The 17,201-nt window shown below is 44.2% G+C and overlaps 1 protein-coding gene and 1 long non-coding RNA gene across 6 annotated transcripts in view; one reads left to right on the plus strand and one right to left on the minus strand.

The window, feature by feature from the left end:
- Nucleotides 1-370: 370 nt before the first annotated feature.
- Nucleotides 371-5,832, minus strand: LOC128339403 (uncharacterized). Its single transcript, XR_008313026.1, has 2 exons — nt 5,538-5,832; nt 371-1,704 (listed from the first exon to the last, which is right to left on the minus strand). It is a non-coding gene; the product is annotated as an uncharacterized LOC128339403 (long non-coding RNA).
- A 188-nt stretch (nt 5,833-6,020) lies between these two features.
- The window catches only part of GPD2 (glycerol-3-phosphate dehydrogenase 2), a 128,589-nt gene continuing 117,408 nt past the window's right edge, over nt 6,021-17,201 (plus strand). The window contains exons 1-2 of one of the 5 annotated variants that reach the window (XM_053283233.1): nt 6,048-6,156; nt 14,302-14,504. Coding sequence is in view for 1 of the 5 variants with exons in the window: in XM_053283228.1 (XP_053139203.1) it covers nt 9,571-9,586 (16 nt within the window). In the remaining 4 variants the exon portion in view is untranslated. Of the gene's footprint in view, nt 6,157-6,663; nt 6,811-9,378; nt 9,587-14,301; nt 14,505-17,201 lie in introns of those variants that run through there. The other 4 variants (XM_053283232.1, XM_053283230.1, XM_053283231.1 and 1 more) reach the window with 4 other exon arrangements.

The raw sequence follows: 17,201 nt of genomic DNA on the forward strand, positions 1-17,201 counted from the left end.
ATGTTGTGAAGGATACTGGATCACCACTAAGATCTTTATTTTATTCTGAAGTGAAAGCTTTCACTTCTCCTCTGGCATGTAAATGAAGAGAAACAAACACGCAAACTCACAGCAAGCCAGGTTCATTCACAATAATTAACCATGATTTAGATGATTGTCTGAACCAGACCAGCATCTTCAGATAAATTATAGCTTCACCAGTTGATATATATGCTAGTGCAAGAGAAGTCTGAAAATCTCTTGGATGCAGAAATAATATTTATGTGCTTGCCCATATGAATTTTTTAATCCAGAGCACATATCCCCAGTGACTGTTGCTGGTGTCTATCTTATGTTTCTTTTTAGATTATGAGCCCTTTGGGGACAGGGATCCATCTTATTTATTTATTATTTCTCTGTGTAAACCGCCCTGAGCCATTTTTGGAAGGTATAGAAATAGAATTAAGCAACAAACAAACAAACAAACAAACTTCTGTGACATTTCATACCTTTTTTGAATTGAAGAATTGTAGCAATTGGGGTTATCACTTAAAATGGATGTGTTCATACAAACTTTACATCATGAGCCAAACATTACATCCTAGAGGTGTAGCAGGTGTACAGGAAGGCCACACCACACACAGACGACACCAACATTTAGGAATGAATTAATTAGCCTTATATTAACTCAAAATTAGCCTCATTTTTGTTGTCAGACACACTGTATCATAAAAGGGCATTATGCTGTGTATACTGTAATTAGTAATAGTGCTCCAATGAATGTGCAGCACAATCACAGTCTTATCACAGTCTATGTATGTTTCACTATGATGTATGTTTCACCATGAAGGGGTTTACTTCCAGGGAAGTGTGCGCAGGATTGAGGCTAGGATCATTAGAGCCTATATGATGTATGCTGGCCCTAGACTTAGGAGGGCTGGGTTCAGATTTCTGCTTAGCCATGAATGGGGATGAGGCCATAGAGCAGTGGTAGAGCATCTGCTTTGCATGTAGAAGGTCCCAGGTTCAACCCCTGTCATCTCCAGGTAGGGCTGGGAAAGACTCCTACCTGAAACCTTGAAGAGTCACTGCCAGTCAATGTAAATGATACTGAGCTAGATAGATCAGTAGTCTGACTCAGTATAACATTCCTATGAAGCTCTTGGAATGACCTTGGGCCAGTCATTCACTTTTAGCCTTATTTAATGCTCCCACAGCCTTGTTTTGAGGATAAAATGCAATCATCACATGTACACCTCCCAAACAAGAATAGTGATTTGGTATTATTTACCCAAACACCTGTCCTCAAGAGGTAAAGCCTGAAAGCATTTGCCTGGTCCGACTCTGGAGTGGTTTGAGGAGTTTTGACAGACGTATTCTGAATTTTCATGGGAAGAGGTTGGCTTTAGGGACCTGAAGCTACTTTGGGAAAGGTGCTGCCTGTGCTTGCTTGTAGTAGCTATGCTCCCAGGATACCTGCTCAACCTGTACATATGCTTTAAAAACAACAACAACCCCAACCCAGATTGGTACAAAGTCATCAGGAGTCTCCAGGGCTTTCTTCTCCAAAGGGAACTGACCTTTTAATGGCTATCTTGATTTGAACATCCCACTGCTTTGAGAAAAGGGAGTATGAAAAAGTATTTTCTTGAACATGACTTTCTTTTGAATTTTTCTTGCATTCTGATCACCACTCTGTTTCTTTTTCCTTTCTCACATGTGAGTCTGGAAAGTTTACAAATAAAACAAAATGAGAACAGAATATGTATTAATGCATGTCAAACTTCTGAAGAATATATTCAGCAGCCAATGTGAAGAAGAGAGAACCTTGGTTATGAACCAACTTCAAAAACATGGGGGCCCTCCCCTCCCTCCACTCAAATACATTGGAGTTGTGGTGTCTATTAAAAAAGGCTGAACTACAATGTTACATTCCAGTCCTTGAAAATTCCATCAAGACTAGTTACCGGTACTTCTCATTACTCTTTTAGATCAGACCAACATTCCATCTAGTTCAGCATTCAGTTTCTAACTGTGAACTGCCTTGAGACTTTTTGTTATAGGCAACATATAAATGTATTAAATAAATAAATAGCCAGCCAGCCAGATGGGACTACCTTCTGGGTTTTACAAACAGGACATGAGGGCAGTAGCTTTCTCCTCATGTTTGCTCCCAGTGTTTCTATTCAAAGACATATTGTGCTAAAGCTGCAATCCTAAAAATACAAAGTAAACATACATAAGATTCCACTAAAAGTACATTTATTTAGAATCAGATGTAAGAGCCAAATTATAATATCCAGAAGGTTAATGTTATTCAGGATTGAATTTTAAACTAACTATTTTATTTTATAAAAAAATATCTATGCTACCTTATCACCAATGCCTTAATGTGGCTCACAATAAAATTAAAATCACACAAAGCAAATAAAAACACAGTAAAATATAATAAAACCACAAAACCAAATGAAAAGTACTCCAATAATATTGACCTAGTCAGCTTGCACCATACCAACATCCAAAAGGACATTCTAAAGGTCATCTACAGAAAAGTCCAGGTACGACAGAACTCAAAGCAGGGCCTCATTAGTGGAAATTTTAAGGGGTAGGGAAAAGAGGAAGGGTGGTTTATCAAAGTTTATGGGCTAGTTTGGATGATATTTCCCTTCACTGAACTGGCCCAAATGGGGATGCATTGAGAGCATACACATCCTTAAGTCTTCCAGACATGACATCCCCTTGGTGTGTTGCTTTATTGTATAGGAGAGCAGGACATCTAAACTGCTGCTTTACATGTGGCCCTACTACTAGTTTGTATTTGATTTGGTTGCATGCAGAGCAGTGGTTTGGATGAAATGTCCCCTCATGCAATACAAGAACACGTCCGATGGGCGTCAGGATGTACTGGGAAGACATAAGGGCATATGTGCTCCCAAAACATCCCATTTTAATTGAGTGGGCTGGCTGGTGTGGGGAGAGATATTGTCTCAACTGTCCCTGAGTCAGTTTTTGTTTTGACCTTCAGGGAGTCTGCTTACAGTTGTACAGCAATTGTTCTCAAATTTTCTGTCTTCACAGAAGCCATGTTGTACACGTGAAGATGTACACGTTATATTCAGTGCATGTGCAATCTGTGTGCAGAGTACATATGTACAGATTTGTACTTATGTACAGTTATTTACACATGTTGAATGTATGCACAATAACATATTTCTATCTGTACCCTGCATTTGATGGAACTGTACAACATAATAGGGCTAGAACAGTTTACACATCAGCTTCTCTACTATGGAATAGTATGAAGGCTCCCTTGGAAGCGAGACAAAAACTCTATTCACAAGTTATATTCACTGCATGTACAGATCTGTATGCACATATCCTATTCACACACAATCAGGGTACAGTGTATGCACATACAGATTTGTATGCAACACAACTGTGGGTAAAGACTGAAGCGCACTTAAGCTTGTCTGTTTGTATTTCCACAGGGTTCCTTCCATTTTTGTAGCCCTGCAGAGAATGCCAGCCATCAATTTGGGGCTCATCATTCTGGCATCCTTTTTTCTGTATCAGCTATCTTTCAAAATACCTTTTTAAAACATCGTTTGACACATACACACATTAACTAAGCAAGAGCTAGTGTGTTGTGCTTGTGGTACAGATGGCAGATGAATAAGGATGGGTTTATTAATTTTTTACATTTTATATCCCGCTTTTCCTCCAAAGAGCCCAGAGTGGTGTACTGCATACTTAGGTTTCTCCTCAGAACAACCCTGTGAAGTAGGTTAGGCTGAGAGAGAAGCGACTGGCCCAGAGTCACCCAGCTAGTTTTCATGGCTGAACTGGGATTTGAACTTGGGTCTCCCTGTCCTAGTCCAGCACTCTAGCCACTACACCACGCTGGCTCCCTGACAAAGGAAACAGAGGGTTTCTGACCGCATGTTTTCTTCCTGAGGCAATGCAGGGGGAAGAGGGGCAACTTCAAAGCTGAACGGAGGGGCAGAAGGGATTGCTTAACCCTTCCCGCACCCACTGACTCTCCTGATCCCTCAGAATGGAGTGTCTTGGGATGGGGCCAGGGGTGTGTGAGCTGATGTGAGCTCTTGGTGGGGGAGAATTACCTTCCCCTGCTGTGTGAGGGGAGGGCTAGGGAGTGCACTGGGGGTGTGGGGAGGTAGGGCCCAGGCCCCAGCATCTGGTGCAGATAGAGCTGCTGCTGGGGAAGAAAGGCTGGTGGCTGGTTGGCAAGCCTTTCCATGGAGGTGGCCATACATTTGAGGAACTCAGAGTAGCGCTTGAACCGGGCCTCTGCTGATGCATCAGAACACTTAAGGGCAGCCACTACCTCCCTCGCGGTGTTCTCACAGGCAGGGACAGTCATTTCTGTGGATTTGTGTGCAACTGCATCCTGTTCCCTCCTAGGACCCCAATAGTTAATCACGTGAGGGATATTTGTAGTGCACGTAGAGGAGTAGTTCGGACAAAATGCCTCCTCAATCAATTAGGAAAAGGCACCCCAGTGTGCCAGAAGGGTAGGGTGTGTATGCTCTCAGTGGTTCAAAAGTCCTTTTTATGTTTAGTTGAGCTGGTAGATAAATATCATCTGAACTAGCCCATTGGGTACAGCACACATACAGTAGTGCATTTCTTATCTGTATTCTGCATTTGGGTAGGCCTATACCCAAATTCATTTTTAAAAAGAAACACAGTCATTCACACAAGCCCTATGTGGTTGGGGAGCCCTGCACACATGTACAAGTGCCAAAAGAGGGTCGGAAATCCTGCCCTGGTGTATCACTCATGCCTTCTACCTCACTAATCATGGTGGCATTTGTCTGCAGAGGGAAACACTGTAACTGTTTAAGGCAAGTACTACAGTGATTGGTAGCCTGGGGAGATCCAGGCTGCTAATTACAGAAGTACCCACCATTATGGTCATGATGTTTCCTTCATCCACCCTGTAACCATGAGGGGCAAAATGGAGTGAGTGAGTGCTGTTCTAGGGCGGAATTTCCGATCTTTTCATATTTGTAAGTGTGTAGGGGGCTATTTTTTGGGGAACATCTCAATAGGGCTACAAAAACATAGAGCATCATAAGAGGCTGTTTTATACAGAGTCAGACCACTGGTCCATCTAACTCAGTATTTTCTAGGCTGGCAGTGGCTTCTCCAAAGTTTCAGGAAGGAATCTTTCCTAGACCTATCTGGATATGCAAGGCATTGAACCAGTGTCTCAATAAGCAAGATTAAGAGGAAGAGCAACAAGACTGAAAATGGGAGAGGAAGAGTACTTTGGAGAGGTTAAGGACTGGGAAGGAAGGGCTGAATATTGGGGGTGGCCTCTTCTGAGATTTTTTCATGTTGCCTATAGTTATGCAACATTTTTGTAAACTGTCCTAACCTTTGGGATGGGGAAGCATTATTTTTTTTAAATTTCCCCCTCCTTTTTTGAAACACAGTATTACTTCATCATCTTCTTTTCTCAAGCTATTCTAAGAAAAGATTTCAAGTATCACAAAAGTAAAATAAAACCAGAACTTAAAAAAACAAATACACACCTCATAATTCTTGGCTGGCTGAAAACCCGAGTTGGTCCATATGAAAGCCAAATCCCTGTTTCTCTATGAATGATTTATTAATTTTATTTTTAAAAAACTCCTTATTTTAGTGCCTTGCCCCTTCTAGAAGCCCGAGTATCCCTGTCCTTTTGGGGGACACTTTTCTTGGCAGGAGAGTTGTTTACAGCCTCCAAATGTCACAGAGTGCACAGTCTCCCCCCTCGGAGCGTAGTAGTTTCTAAATCGAGTGCATGCATCTGATGACTCCCTCTGCTGCTCTGAACTTAACACGTGTATATGGAAAGGGAGGGGCGAGAAGGAAGGAATCCCCCCCCCGGGGCATTATTGGAATCTGCTGGTGTGAGTGCTGCTGGTTAGCGGTGGAGAAACGCCTCAAGCAAGCGGGGAGGGGAAGCGGTGGAAAAGAAGCGTGTTGGTCGGGCCGGCATTTCGCAAGCTGTAGCAGGTTGCTTCGCTGTGCCTGGTGGGAGAGAAGAAGACTCTCTTTGTGTTGCCAGCAGCAGCAGCACCCCTCCCCCCACCCTCATGGGGACCAATTAGGAGGTGCTACCGCGTGTGCCGGGACTCGGGGAGAGAAGATCCACCACCAAGCAGGGAGGTAAGCAGGATGTGGTTCGGGACGGTGGGAGAGAGAGAGAGAGAGAGAGGAGCTCTCTGCCTGCAACCAGGCTGGGGGACCCGATCGCCTTATGGCAACACACACCAGAAAAGCGCTATGGGGGAAGAGAGGCCGACAGCGGGGCTGGGGCTGATGCATCAACAGCAGCTCCCGACCCGACTGCGGTTGCATGATTTGGGCCTACTAGCGCGCGGGGTGGGTGGATGGGTGGCTCTCTCTTCCAGGGATCTCCGCCTTACACAGGCCCCAGGGCAAGCTCGGAGGGGCCGCTTTGCAACGCTGAAGCCCTCCGGAGGTCTTGGGAGGGCGCTTCTGCAGCCGCGCCTTGCCCTCGAGGCTTCTTTGGCTGTTGGGCCGAGAAAGAGCCGGTGATGAATCATGCGCCTCCTCCGAGCCGCCCTCCTTGGACTTCCGCTTTGGCTCGGAGCGCCTGGGAAGCCCGTGGGTGGCTGCTGCGTGCGAGCGGCGAGGGGAGCCGCCGGTCCAGGTTGCTGGGAGATGCTGCCTCTGCGCCGCTGGCTCCTCCTCACCCTCCTCCCTCCTCAGCCCAGGCGGGCCAGCTGGGACTCCTCGTGGAAGCGGCGCCGGAGTGGCTGAGCTGGATCGGAGGAGCAGGTTCTTGGTCGGGGAGCTGTAAGTGTCGACTTTGCTTCCTGAACTTCTTTGGGCCTGGGGTTACCTCCGTATTTGCTAACGCGGGATGACAGAGAGCGGGGACAGACTGAGACCGCTTCAGGGAGTTTTCAGCAGGGCTTAATCGGAGCCAGGGCGGAACAGAGTCTGTTATGAAGAACAAGATGCCTCTGATCACGTGCAGAGCGTTTTCTCCGCCTTGAGAGGAACCAGCCAGTTTAGCCATATCTGGAGTTAAGAGACTGATGACTTCTAGGCTAGGGGCTATATGGTTTCCAGGAGGCTTGCAGCCTCTCGCTTCTTTTGTTTGGGAGTTAATCACTGGTTTTCAGCCATAAAAGGTCATAGGGAGAGAAAGGAGGGAATGGAAGAGGAATAGGCTATGCCTCCAGTGTTTAGCAAACCAATTTTTTTGGGTCTTCCTGTATTTTTGCAATACTCCTGTTATGAGGAGTATGAGAGTCAGCGTGGTGTAGTGGTTAGAGTGCCGGACCGGGGAGACCCGAGTTCAAATCCCCATTCACCCATGATACTAGCTGGGTGACTCTGGGCCAGTCACTTCTCTCTCAGCCTAACCTGCTTCACAGGGTTGTTGTGAGGAGAAACCTAAGTACACCGCTCTGGGCTCCTTGGAGGAAGAGCGGAATATAACATATAAAATAATAAAAAAATAATAATGTATCCTGAATTGGACCAGGGTAAAACTCTCATTAGATTTCAGAGTCCTAGTTTATTTTATAACTTGGATAGATTGTACTTACGGTTATCTAATAGTAAGATTGTACTGTATACAGTAAAACTGTCTCCTCCTCCTCTTGTTTACTCTTTTTAATTTTTTGAATATTTGATCCAAGGACTTGGGTCAAGTCAAGAGCATAAAGAGGAACTTGTGTTTGAAATCACATTAAAACTGAAACACTTTCCCTCTCCTCCCCCTCCTCTCAATAGCTAAAGTCTGATCTCTTCCAGGCAACTCAAATTAGAGAGTCTTGAATTACTTCCAGAAAACAGCAAGAAATAAATTGCAGTAATTCTGCAGGTGAGGGACTTCCATATTTTTTAGTTAGGAGTCTTCCAGAAAGTTTGCCACCTCCACAATAATGATATCATTGAGGGCCTTCTGAGTTGAGTTTGTGTATTGTGATGGCCAGTGTGGTGTAGTGGTTAGAGTGCTGGACTAGGACCGGGGAGACCCAAGTTCAAATCCCCATTCAGCCATGAGACTTGCTGGGTGACTCTGGGCCAGTCGCTTGTGTCTCAGCCTAACCTACTTCACAGGGTTGTTGTGAGGAGAAGCTTAAGTATGTAGTACACCACTCTGGGCTCCTTGGAGTAAGAGTAGGATATAAGTGTAATAAATAAATAAATGGCCCATAAATAAACATAGTCCTCTGATATTAGGCTCTGAATTAATTGCAGGTGTAAACTTTTTAATCATAACTTTGGTGTTTGTAGCTTGGATTAAAAAAGTCTACAGGGTTCGTGAAATGTTGATGATGATAATGATAATGATGATGATGATAATAATAATAAAAAAATAATTATTTCAACAAGTTGTAAAATGATGGGATACTTGTACTGGTATAATTTCATGGACTTTAGTAGTAGAAGTATGGAAGTGAAAAGGGTTGGAGCACATGTTACACTTGCCATGATGGGAATGTTGCTGAAGAGGTCTTCTAGTGATACCTGAGCTGAACCTTGTACTGAGACAGTACATTATTCCCTTACAATATACAGTACAGTAGCTGTACACATTTGGGTCAGTAGTACCCAAGTAGAACTGACCCAAATGTGTACAGCTACACTTATTCCCTACATTGTGAGTTCTCCTGCCCCCTCACCAGTAGGGATGTGCACGGAACCGGTTCTGTAACCGGTTCCCTGCACACCAGGGTGAAGGGAGGGGTTGCTTTAAGCAAACACTCTTTAAGCATGAAGGGTTGCAGTCGCACCTGTCACTTCCAATATGACACTGACCGGCCGGGGGGGGGAAGGGAATACAGCTGCCCCACAACAATGGTTTTGGAAGCAGCACTAGAGGGGGAAATGCGGCGGGGGAGGTAAGGCCACCCTCCCCACTGCTTAAAGCAACTCCCACACATACCTTTGAACTGGCTCGTACACTGGTCTTTCGAATCAGTTTGGCGGTCTGTGAATAGACCGCTGAACCAGTTTGTGCACACCCTACTCACCAGTGTCCTCCAAGAACATGGGGCGTGGATATTTTGCAACATGAAAGCTACAATTCATGAAGTAAGTAATTATGTGTGTGTTAGGCAGCAAAGTGGCCAGACACCTAAAGGATGCCATTTTCAGAGGCATTTCTGAGGTGAGTGTAACATAAACTCTGGCCTTAAGTGGTGTTGAAATATTGATACTTGCCCAGGGCCCAAGCCCAGCCTCACCCTCCAACATTACTGTCAAAGGAGTTGCTGCATCTCCTGTCACCATGACGACAGTAGGTGAAGTCAGCAAACCTGGCGGGGGGGGGGGGAAAGCAACATGAGCTGTTGGCTGACCTTGCCCCAACAGGAAATGATGGAGGAGGCAGGACAGGAAGTCAGAGGATGCAAGGCTCGCCTTTGAGTATTTCAAGGCAGGCAAGCCAAGGCTGACGGAAATACCTTTCTGGTTCTTGGTGTGCTCAGGAGGCTGGAGGAGGAACATGAATATGGTGACTCAGCCCCTTCCCCTCTGAGGCTTGAGTGAGAGATCAAGAGCTGTTCCCAGACCTGGAGATCACAACAATACCCAGAGATGTTGTTCTTTAAAGGTGGGGTCAGGTAACCAATTACTATGTGGTGGTCATTTAAACCTTACCCTGTGGCAGCTTGAACTGTACAGAGAGTAAGTCACTGAAAGCCTCTAGCCATGTTGTTAGCAGAATGTTATGGTGCTCCTGCAGCCTTTTGTAAGTCTGGGGAAGCTGGAGGGCCAGAGAACGTTTAACTTGGACGTGATCAGGGTGTAGATAACCAGTTCACTACATGGTCAGTGAGCACTGGATACATTTTTAAATGGCTACCACATTAACTCATCACTACACTTCTCTGTGTCTTTCATAAAGAATGACTTGTTTCAGTTTTCATTTTCCAAATTAGTAAGCCCAAGTAATAGTGCATTTTTAAAAAACCAGTCTTGGGATGGGATCTGGACTCTTGTGTTCTTGCAGTGCTGGGCCTCATCACTTGAGCAGAAAGTTTTGTGTTACAGCAAACATAGATTGGTTACTGAACAGCTGTGTTCTTTGCCACTTCGAATCTTCTATTTCAGTACAGTGATGTACTGATGCTCTTCAGAAAGCTTTGCTATCAAAATAGCATGGAACCCTTATTAAGTTTTCTCTATGTGTGAAAAATTCTGCTGTTCTTAGTTTGTCAATCTCAGTATTTTTGTTTGAAGATTTCTAACAAACAAAATGAATACTGAACTGATGACAGTTAATTTATAATTGGTTACTGGGATCTGTACATTTTTACTGGGAGAGTAAAACACATGAAAAAACCAGTAACGTGCTATTAACAATTGATGTTGGCAACAGACTGCTATATCCTTGTTTGAAACTCTCACACCTGAAACTCTGTATATCAGCATGACATGGACAAACATTTTTTGAGGTCTGGTATGGCAGAGGTGGAGAAGTTGAACTACAAATTGGAAAGTCCCCAGTTCAAATCTAGCCCCTGCCATGCATTAGGTAGCTTTCGGCCAACTATTCTTTTTTAGCCCCCAGCTGCAATATAAGGACAATAATGCTTCTTTACCTTACAGGGTTTTTGTAAGAAGTATCTCTATACTTATTTCTCTTAGCTGGCGTGTGTGTCCTTAAGAATTTGGCGGTGGAACTCTCACGTTGCTAGAGTTCCGGCCTGGCTTGGGCGAGAGTTGAGGGGAAACAAAAAATGGCGGCAGCGGGCCGGCACAAAACGGCCAGAGAAGGTGGCGGTGGGATGGCCTGGCCTGGCCAGGCTGTCCTGGGTGAGGAGGAGGAGGCAGCTAGCCGGCTGCTGGGAGGCGAAGACGGCGGTGGAATGGCCTGGCCAGGCCGTCCTGGTAGAGGAGGAGGAGGCAGCCTTGACTGGCTGCTGGGAGGCAGTGACGGGGTGGCCTGGCCTGGCCAGGCCGTCCCAAGTAAGGAGACGGCGGCGGGGGTAAGGAGGCGGAGGTGGCCTCGGCTGGCCGCTTGGCTGCTGGATGAGGAGGAGGCAGCCAGTGCTGTCCGACGAGAGCAAGAGGCAGCGGCGAGTGGGGCATCCTGCCTGTGTCGAGAGTGGGGCTGCGGGGAGGGGGAAAGAGAATGGGAAGGGGCAGGAGGGAAGGGGCAGGAGAGAGTGGGACAGGATGGGGGCGGAACAGCCGGCCCCAAAGAGAGCACAGATGCTCTGTGTGCATCAGCTAGTAGTAAGATAATACATGTGAACAACTTTGAATGTGGAAAAGTGCAATTCATTATTTTCATTATTTAGTATTTTTCTTTTAGCCTGAACTTTTCCCTGACATGCAAGCTCTCCATGTGCAGGGGCTCTTTGTCTTAGGAGAACACTTAAATGAGTTTTCCAGTTTGCATTCTGGAGTGGTGCAGTGCGGGCCATTAACTGTTGTTTGGTTAAGACTGTTTCTGTTCAAGCAGTTCCAGTTTGGCTAATTGGTTGTACATAAGTTGCATGGTGATGTGTAACTGACCCCATTCAGTCAGCACGTGGACACAGCATGCTCTTGGATACAGTATATCTCATGCACTTTTTTCTGTTGTGCCTTTTAAATGCATATATGTTGGCAAAAACTGGCAGTAGAGCTGCCAAATAATGCTTTTGTAGTGAACATTGTGGTATGGATTCAGGTTGCCTATCTGTAGCACCATATGCTATGGATCCTAGCTGTGGCCCCTTCTTCCATTTCAGTTCTGTTTACCAGCTGGGACAAACAATTGAAATACATTTGTTGGGAGCATTGGGCTTGTTTGTATAATTGCATAAACCTTGAACAGTTTCTCTACACCTCCCTAATATTTATCTCTGACTGAGATACTACAGCATTGTTATTTTTGTGCCTTCCACTTCACCTGCAATTTTTCTGATTTTTTTTTTGTTTAGCTAGATTTTAGATCAAAAGGTTTAGATGACTAGTTCATAAAACCTGAATACATTTTAATTATGTGCCGTTATAGTACTATATTGGTATGGAAAAAGCATAATCAGGGTACATTTTACTAATAATGCATTTTACGTTTTTGTCCTCATCAGATGTTTGTGTCAAACAAACTTGCCACAATCACTTCTTAATAGTCAGTCACATTAGGAACATAGGAAGCTGCCTTATACCCCAGTCAGACCATTGGTCCATCTAGCTCAGGCCTGCTCAATTTAGGGCCCCCCACCCCCAGCTGTTTTTGGACTACAACTCACACAATCCCCAGCCACAGTAGCCAGGGATTATGGGAATTGTAGGCCAACAGCTGCGGGAGGGCTGAAGTTGAGCAGCCCTGATCTAGCTCAATATTGTCTGCACAGACCAGCAGCGGCTTCTCCAAGGTTGCAGGCAGGAATCTCTCTCAGCCCAACCTCCTGCATGCAAGCATACAGGTGCTCCTCCCAGAGTGGCTCCCTCACCTAAAGGAACTATCTTACCGTGCTCACATATGTAGTTTCCCATTCATATGCAAACTAGGTTGGACCATGCTTAGCAAAGGGGACAAATCATGCTTGCTACCACCAGGCCAGAGATCGTAAACTATAGGGAGATAGATTTAAGTTAAATTTTAGGAAGTACTTCCTAATGAAACGAGCTGCTTGAGGAGAAAGCTGCAAATATCCAAGCGTTCTGAGGTTATTCTACTATTGAAAACTGTATTGTGTTTTGTTTTCATACACAATTTTTTAGCTAGTGCCTCCAAAACCTTAACAGAAAACTAGTGATATACCTTCCAATACATGTCAAGTATTCAAACAGCTTCTAAGTATGCAGTTAAATAGGAAGATCTAGCAGTCTAGGAGCAAGGAAGCAACTTTATCCTCACTCCCATGTGCGTGCAGCAAACTGTTGCCGCAAGTGGGTGTGTTGCAGAAATTAAGTTTGACTTCCTTGAGGCCCTTAAGAGGTATGTAAGTCATCTTCAGCAGGTCAGATAATGTTGATATATTGGCTAATGTACTTGGTAGAGTGCTGGCTATATAGAGGGCACTTGTTGCAGGTATTTATGTTTTAGCAGTGTTATACTATGCCTTCAGGCCTAAGGCAGATTTACTCCAGAGAAAATCTATCAGTCTGAATCATTCTCATGGGAGTACTAAAACTACCCTAGAAGTCACAGCACCCAAACACGAATAGAAAGAAATGGGCCTTGTAGTGTTTCTTAAACATTTGTATAGAGGCAGATTTTTAGTACTTTAAAAGGAATGATTCCATAATCTTGGGGGCTGGGGCAACTGCTAAGAAGGCCTTGTGCCCATCCATGCTAGCTTACTTTACTTTATTTACTTAGGACTTCCTGTAAGGTCTCCCGCATATGGATCTAAACCATGGTTTCTTAATCCTTTTGCACCTATGGACTTCCCAGGTCCTCAAGTATTGCCCATGGGCCCATGCTTCCTTTAAAGTAAAGTATGCTGTCAAGTTGGTGCTGAAACTTGGCGACCACAGAGCCCTGTGGTTGTTTTTTGGTGGAATACAGGAGGGGTTTACCATTGCCTCCTCCCGCGCAGTATGAGATGATGCCTTTCAGCACCTTCCTATATCACTGCTGCCTGATATAGGTGTTTCCCATAGTCTGGAAAACATGCCAGCGAGGCAGCCTCTGGCTTGCTAGTCAAGTCACTTCCCCGCTGTGCCATTAGTGGCTATCCTAATTCACTTACCTTATATCTATCTGAAAGTGCTGGAAATATTATTATCCTTATGGACGCATAACCAGAGCACCTGCAAGTGAGAGTGAGGTACAGGTAGGCTTGGAGTAACCTGCAGATACATTGGCTTCACAAAAATCTGAAGGAAAAAAACCCTCTAAGGGGGCCAAAGCCTCCCCAAACTGCCCCAATGTAACTCAGTGGGCTAGAATGTTAATGGATTCAGAGGGCAGTAAACAGACAAGTAGGTGGGTGGAGCTAATAGAACTCAGTAGCAAACGGGGGAAGAAGAGCTTGAACAAAAAGAGTGAGAAATTTCTCAGTTCAAAGAATATTCTCTCAAGACAGTCAAAGCCCTTCTTCTGAGGGGGAAAGGTGCCTAAAATTTCCACCATGCTCAAGCACAGGCTCAGGTAACACACACATACACTAGGGATATTTTGCAACATTTCGTTGGGAGTCTATACTTGCATAACATATTTTCATAAAGCTTCAGTAAAAATTAGAGGGGGGAGGGGTAAGAATCCTGGATAGTTATTTTCAAGGCTTTGGCCCCCTTAGAGGTTTTTTTTCCTTTCAGATTTTTGTGAAACCATTGTATCTGCAGGTTACTCTGATCCTGCCTGTACCTTGCTCTTGTCCACAGGTGCTTTATACTGGTTCACCAGGAAGCAACTCGGTGCAGCAAAGACTTTCCCCAGGCCACCAGGACCTACCTTATTGACTGCAGATTAAGAACTCTTGTTCTAAATTGTAGCCGTTGTCATGGGAGGATAAATGAGTGTTGGCATCTCCTTCTTGTTGCTGGACCCATTTTAATTTTGGATGAAACATCCTCTTGAGAGAGAAGTAAGTACCGTCCAGTGTTCCCTCTAACTTTTTTTTTCATCTGTGTGACGAATGTATTTTATTCTGGGCACCAGTATAATTCAGAATGGGGCCTTCCTGATTTAACCTGAGTGGAATCTAAAATTAACTGAGTGGACATAAAAAAAATCTTGTGTGCGTGCACACATGTGCCTGCCTTAGAGGGAACACTGGGACTGTCTCATCCTGTGCCGCCTACTTTGGGAGTGTCCCACTTTGTTCAGTCACTCCCAGATGTTTGTATTTAGGAATGTAGCCTTACTTTGGGTATGTCCAGCCTCAGCATGATTTATAATATCTATTATTATTTATTCACACAGTCAGACAAGTGTTATTGACTGGTTTGTTTTATCCAGACATCGAGTCCTGTCCTTCCCAGGGACCTGGGATGGCTGAATTTTATTGTCAATGTTGTTGCTGTTATAGATATCGTCGCAGAATATAGTCTGTTCCCAGTAAAGTTGCTTTTTGTAATTGGCTGATGGTGATTTCTGTGGCCCCTATGGTGTTGAGGTGCTCTTCAAGGTCTTTTGGAACTGCACCCAGGGCGCCAATGACCACTGGGATTATTTGGGTCTTTTTCTGCCACAGCCTTTCAATTTCAATTTGTAGATCTTTGTATTTGGTGATTTTTTTCTATTTCTTTTTCTTCTATTCTGCTATCCCCTGGTATTGCTATGTCGATTATTTTAACTTGTTTTTCTTTCTTCTCAATTACAGCTATATCTGGTGTATTGTGTGGCAGATGTTTGTCTGTTTGTAGTCGGAAGTCCCATAATATTTTTACATCTTCATTTTCTTCAACTTTTTCAATTTTATGGTCCCACCAATGTTTGGCTACAGGTAGCCTGTATTTTTTGCAGATGTTCCAGTGTATCATCCCTGCTACCTTGTCATGCCTTTGTTTGTAGTCAGTCTGTGTGATCTTTTTACAACAGCTGATTAGGTGGTCCACTGTTTCATCTGCTTCTTTACAAAGGCGGCACTTGCTGTTTGTTGTTGACTTTTCTACTTTTGCTCTTATTGCATTTGTTCTTAGTGCCTTTTCTTGTGCAGCCAGTATTAAACCCTCTGTTTCTTTCTTCAAGTTGCCATTCTTAAGCCATTGCCAGGTCTTGGTGATGTCTGATTTTCCACTTATATTGTGCAAATAATGACCATGCAGTGGCTTATTTTTCCATTTTTCTGCTCGGTTCTTGACTTGTTCTTTCTTGTAGGCCTGCTTTGTTTCATTGGTGTTGAATAGTTTCACGTTGTTGACCATTTGAAGTGCATCTTCTTCACTGTCCTTGATATATTCTTCAAGGCCTCTTTTCTCCTCCTCTACTGTTTGATGGACTTGCAGCATTCCTCTTCCACCTGAGCTGCGAGGGACGTATAGCCTATCTACATCACTGTGGGGGTGCAGAGCATGATGGATGGTCATGATTTTCCTGGTCTTACGATCTAGCGTCTCTAGCTCTGCCTGGGCCCAGTCTAGTATTCCTGCAGTGTATCTGATAACAGGTATAGCCCAGGTGTTTATGGTGTGTATGGTGTTCCCGCCATTGAGTTTGGACTTTAGGATTTTTCTTACTCTCCTGATGTATTCACTTCCAATTTTTCTTTTAACTTCAGTGTGTGCTATGTTATCAGCCTGGAGAATGCCTAAGTATTTGTAATGTTCTTTCTCTTCCAGGTTCTTGATCTTGCTTCCATTGGGTAGTTCTATTCCTTCTGTTTTTGTTATTTCCCCTCTGTTCATTATTAATGCAGCACACTTGTCTAGTCCAAACTCCATTGCTATATCGCTACTGAATATACGGACAGTGTTTAGCAGTGATTCGATTTCTGACTGGGACTTTCCATACAAGTTACAGGAATCTTCAGTACATATTCTTCACTATATCAGTCTGGTGTTTTCACACCTTCAATTTTGTTTTTGTTTTTTTGTTCGGTTTATACATTTAATTTGTATACCACTCTTCCTAAAGTGGCTCAGGGTGGTTTATATTAAAATCAAAAATAATAAAACAACTATATTATAAAACATAATAATATATTATAAAACACATAATAAAACAATTTAAAAAGCCCATTTAAAACCAGATTAAAATTAAAACTAGCTATCATTAAAAGCCAGGCTAAAAAGATGGATCTTTAAGGCTCCTGAAGGCCTCCAAAGAAAATAATCCTCTTATATCCACGGGCAGCGTGTTCCACAACCCAGTGGTGAAAAATTAAGAAGGCCTGATCCCAGGTTGCTACCAGGTGAACTGGTGGCACTCGAAGATGGTTACTGGCTGGTGTACCAGTGTTTTCAGGCCATTCTCCTCAAGGAATGGGCGGAGTTGTCGGATCAGTCCTAGCTGGTAAAAAGGGGTGAGACCCAGGTCCAAGAGTACTCCCAAGCTATGAACCTGTTCTTTCTGGGGGAGTGTAACCTCATCCAGAACAGGAAGTTCTAGCCCGTCTTGCAGATTACAACTCCAACAATGGGCACTTCCGTCTTGCTTGGATTCGGCTTCAGTTTATTATCCCTCACGCAGTCCATTTACTGCATGTAGGCAGGCATTTAAGTGACTTTGCCGTTGCCTGATATTGATGACAAGGAGAAGTACATTTGGGTGTCGGCATATTGATAACTCCCAACACCAAATCCCCTCATGACCTCACTCAGTGGTTTCATGTAGATGTTAA

This window comes from Hemicordylus capensis, chromosome 1, assembly GCF_027244095.1.
Source record: "Hemicordylus capensis ecotype Gifberg chromosome 1, rHemCap1.1.pri, whole genome shotgun sequence".
Taxonomy (NCBI): domain Eukaryota; kingdom Metazoa; phylum Chordata; class Lepidosauria; order Squamata; family Cordylidae; genus Hemicordylus; species Hemicordylus capensis.